This window comes from Sinocyclocheilus anshuiensis, unplaced genomic scaffold (assembly GCF_001515605.1).
Source record: "Sinocyclocheilus anshuiensis isolate Anshui unplaced genomic scaffold, SAMN03320099.WGS_v1.1 scaffold1993, whole genome shotgun sequence".
Taxonomy (NCBI): domain Eukaryota; kingdom Metazoa; phylum Chordata; class Actinopteri; order Cypriniformes; family Cyprinidae; genus Sinocyclocheilus; species Sinocyclocheilus anshuiensis.
The window spans coordinates 386,400-389,718 of record NW_015540847.1 but is presented as its reverse complement, the minus strand read 5'-3'; the positions used below and the strand labels follow the sequence as shown (position 1 = coordinate 389,718).

General features: G+C 36.9%; 2 protein-coding genes across 2 annotated transcripts in view; both read left to right on the top strand.

The window, feature by feature from the left end:
- Nucleotides 1-1,146, top strand: part of LOC107687617 (cingulin-like protein 1) — a 19,335-nt gene extending 18,189 nt beyond the window's left edge. Inside the window, exon 18 of the mRNA XM_016485012.1 lies at nt 988-1,146. Coding sequence (XP_016340498.1) covers nt 988-1,146 — 159 coding nt within the window. The remainder of the gene's footprint in view (nt 1-987) is intronic.
- A 335-nt stretch (nt 1,147-1,481) lies between these two features.
- LOC107687613 (aquaporin-9-like) overlaps nt 1,482-3,319 on the top strand; it is a 26,260-nt gene continuing 24,422 nt past the window's right edge. Inside the window, exon 1 of the mRNA XM_016485008.1 lies at nt 1,482-1,549. Within this exon, the coding sequence (XP_016340494.1) occupies nt 1,494-1,549 (56 nt within the window). The 5' untranslated portion in view covers nt 1,482-1,493. The remainder of the gene's footprint in view (nt 1,550-3,319) is intronic.

Sequence of the window (3,319 nt, the reverse complement as noted above, 5' to 3'; positions counted from 1 at the left end):
ATTTGAGACTTTAGTCTTTGCAACTTTACAGATCTTCTTTATGCACCAAGAGCTTGTAACACTCCAAAGAGAAAGAAACAATTGAAATCGCATCATATGACCCCTTTAAACCTGAACACACACAGACTCATGGGGACTCGTGTGATGGTGGGGACCTAAATTGAGGGTACACAAGCTTATAAATCATACAGAATTAGTTTTTTGATATTGTAAAAATGCATAAAGTTTGCTGTGAGGGGTAGATTTAGGTATAGGGCGATAAATAGAATAGAAAATACAGTTTGTACAGGATAAAAACCATTATGCCAATTGAGAGTCCCCACAAGGATAGTGCACCAGCCGTGTGAGAGTGTGTGTGAGTGTATATTGTTTATTTATTGTAGCAAACAATATATATAGATATTAGTACTATCAATTGATTAAAAAATTAACTAATTAATCTCACATTGTTTCTGAATTTAATCACGATTAATCCCACTTAACATTAAAGTTTTTATAAATACTTTTACATTGCAACAATTTCACATTCAATCTTCAAATTGATGTACAAACAACATAAAGACATTATATTTTTAATAATTGTTTAATGGCATCTTTTTTTATGATTGAAGGCCAGTATGTATCACTGATACTAATACTACTGATGTCTCTAGGAAATAGTTTTTTTCTCCCTAATATTTAACCATTAACTAACCATTCAACATTACAGTATAATTGAGAGCTATCAATTTTAACATTTATTAGACTACTTAAAATAACTTCTAATTTAAGCGAACTTATAGGGGTCATATGATGTGAGTGTGTGTGTGTGTGTGAGAGTGTGTGTGAGTGTGAGAGAGAGTGTGTGTGTGTGTGTGTGTGTGTGTATGTGTCAGCAATCATCCTGTTCTGTTTTCATTTCCACACAAATGAGAGAGAGATCTGCTCTCAGACGGGAGCGACTCCTATTGTCCACACACGCCTCACACTCGGCCCACGTGTCTGCAGCTGTCTCTGCGTCTGAAAACCCTGAAGCGTCAGCTGGACGAGGCCGAGGAGGAGATTGAGAGGCTGGAGAACAGCAGGAAGAAGCTGCAGAGAGACGTGGAGGAACAGCAGGAGCTCAACGATCAGCTGAAGACGGAGATCTGTGGCAATAACTTCTAATTTATGTGAACTTAAAAAAATCTTCACATAAACCCATTATAATAAATGTCATATTTAGCTACTTGTGCCCTTCAGTCAGTGGCGCTAAAACGGGGTATGCAGTATATGCAGTGCATAGGGGCGCCACACATAGGGGGGCGCCATTGAGCCAAAATCATTCTGTGAAAATCTTCTTTAATAAAACGTTATAAATAATCAAAAGCTTAGTTATTAAAAAGAATTAATGCAACATTTTTATTTAACGTTTTTTAGCATTTTAATGAGTTCAAAAATTATTTATTAAAAAATGATTAAGACGCGGAACGGCCGTATCTCTTTGCGACCACAACAAACGGGAGACTTTTCAGATGCTCACCTCAGCTTGCCCCCTGCACCAGGCGCGAGTCAAACAAACGCGGAAAAGGTAGGCTACAGGTGCCAAATGAGCTTCAGTAGACCAACAGGGAACTGCGGTCTGATGACATATTGTTATATGTCAGTAAAACAAACTTTCCTGTCCTGTCAGCTGTTTTACTGTGCTCACGGCGCACGCTCTTCAACTGTACGCGAAAATGAGGCGCACGCTCACTTCATAAATAAACCGCGAGCGTACATCGTCAGTTAAGTCACGAAATTACCAAAATGGCGATTAAAGCTGCAAAACTGTGCATGCATGTATGTGCATTACACTTAAGAACGTCTCAAATGCATGCAGCCTACTGAAATATTCTGCAATTCGAGATCACAATAGGGCGCCCGATGATAGGCTATGTAATTTGTTTTATTTATAATTTAATGCACAAGTAGGCCAAATGGCAGCACAGTGCAGTTAAATGTACTAGAAAATATGCGCTAATTTTTCGTTAATTTTTAAAGTACGAAAATGAAAAGAAAATGAAACTATATTTAAATGCATGAAAAAAACAACTTATTTTACATTCTTACATTATATTCCTTTGTACAGAGCTCGGTTTAGGTATGACAAAATTGCTGCAATGACTACAGTTATCTGCATGTCTCATCCATGAGTGGGCCTATGCAATGGTGGAGAACAAGATTTTGGGGGTGTTAACACACACACACACACACACACACTCAAACACACACACACACACATTCACGCACACACACACACAGAAACACAAACACACACTCAAATACACTGCAATGGTGGAGAACAAGATTTTGGGGGTGTTAAGACCCAGAACCAAGCTGACTGAGCAATAAAGCTATAGTGAGCCCTTTTATTAAAATACCAGGAGCCTAGGTAATACTAAAATAAAACAAAATTGGTCATTCACAAATTAATTGTATTCAGTTGTGTTTTAGGCACTAAAACGGTCCAGTACTTTATAGTCAAATCCATTTCTATATTGAAATAATGAAGATTTCTGTGCCACCCCAGACTTGTTGCTTCCCCCTTCCTGGCTACCCCTATGAAAACATCCTGGCACTGCCACTGCCTAAGAGGGCAAATATCAGATCATTTCTGAGTATCTCTATTGCTCAAAAAAAAAAACACCTGTTTGTGAATGGGCGTTTGATTTACATTTGAGAGAAACTAAGATTGTAAACAAGGATACAAACAAGCCAGCTTTCGCTGAAAATTGCCGTTTTGAATTCAAAATAGGCCATCTGTGTGATTCAAGTAGATTCAATGAGTTGCTACTTCATACTTCAATACAAAACAATGCTGAACTTTGACAAAAAAGAGATTTTTAAAATGTTATAATAGTGATTTTATAATGTCTAAATATAAATACATTAGCAAAACATGTGAAAAGAACTATATTGCAGAGTGGAAATGGTAAAGGAGACAATAAATGATCCTCTGCTGTCATTTAGTGGTCATAGTGGGAATCATGACATTCATTTTAATAGTATTTGTTTTTCTACCAGGTGAAATCTTGGCAGAAATCTTCCACTTAGCATGGCAAATTTTCCATAAATTATCTCTTTAAAGGGGGTCCTATTATGCTTTTTCACTTTTTCAACTTTAGTTAGTCTGTAATGTTTTTTTCATGCTGTTTGAGCATGAAAAAGATCTGCAAAGTTACAAAGCTCAAAGTGCACTTCAAAAGGAGATATTTTATTTAACAGAAATCACTTTTCAAAAACTACAACGAACGACTCGTTTGTACTACAACGCATATTTTCCGGGATTTGTGATATCACAAATATCGACAAATGGGAC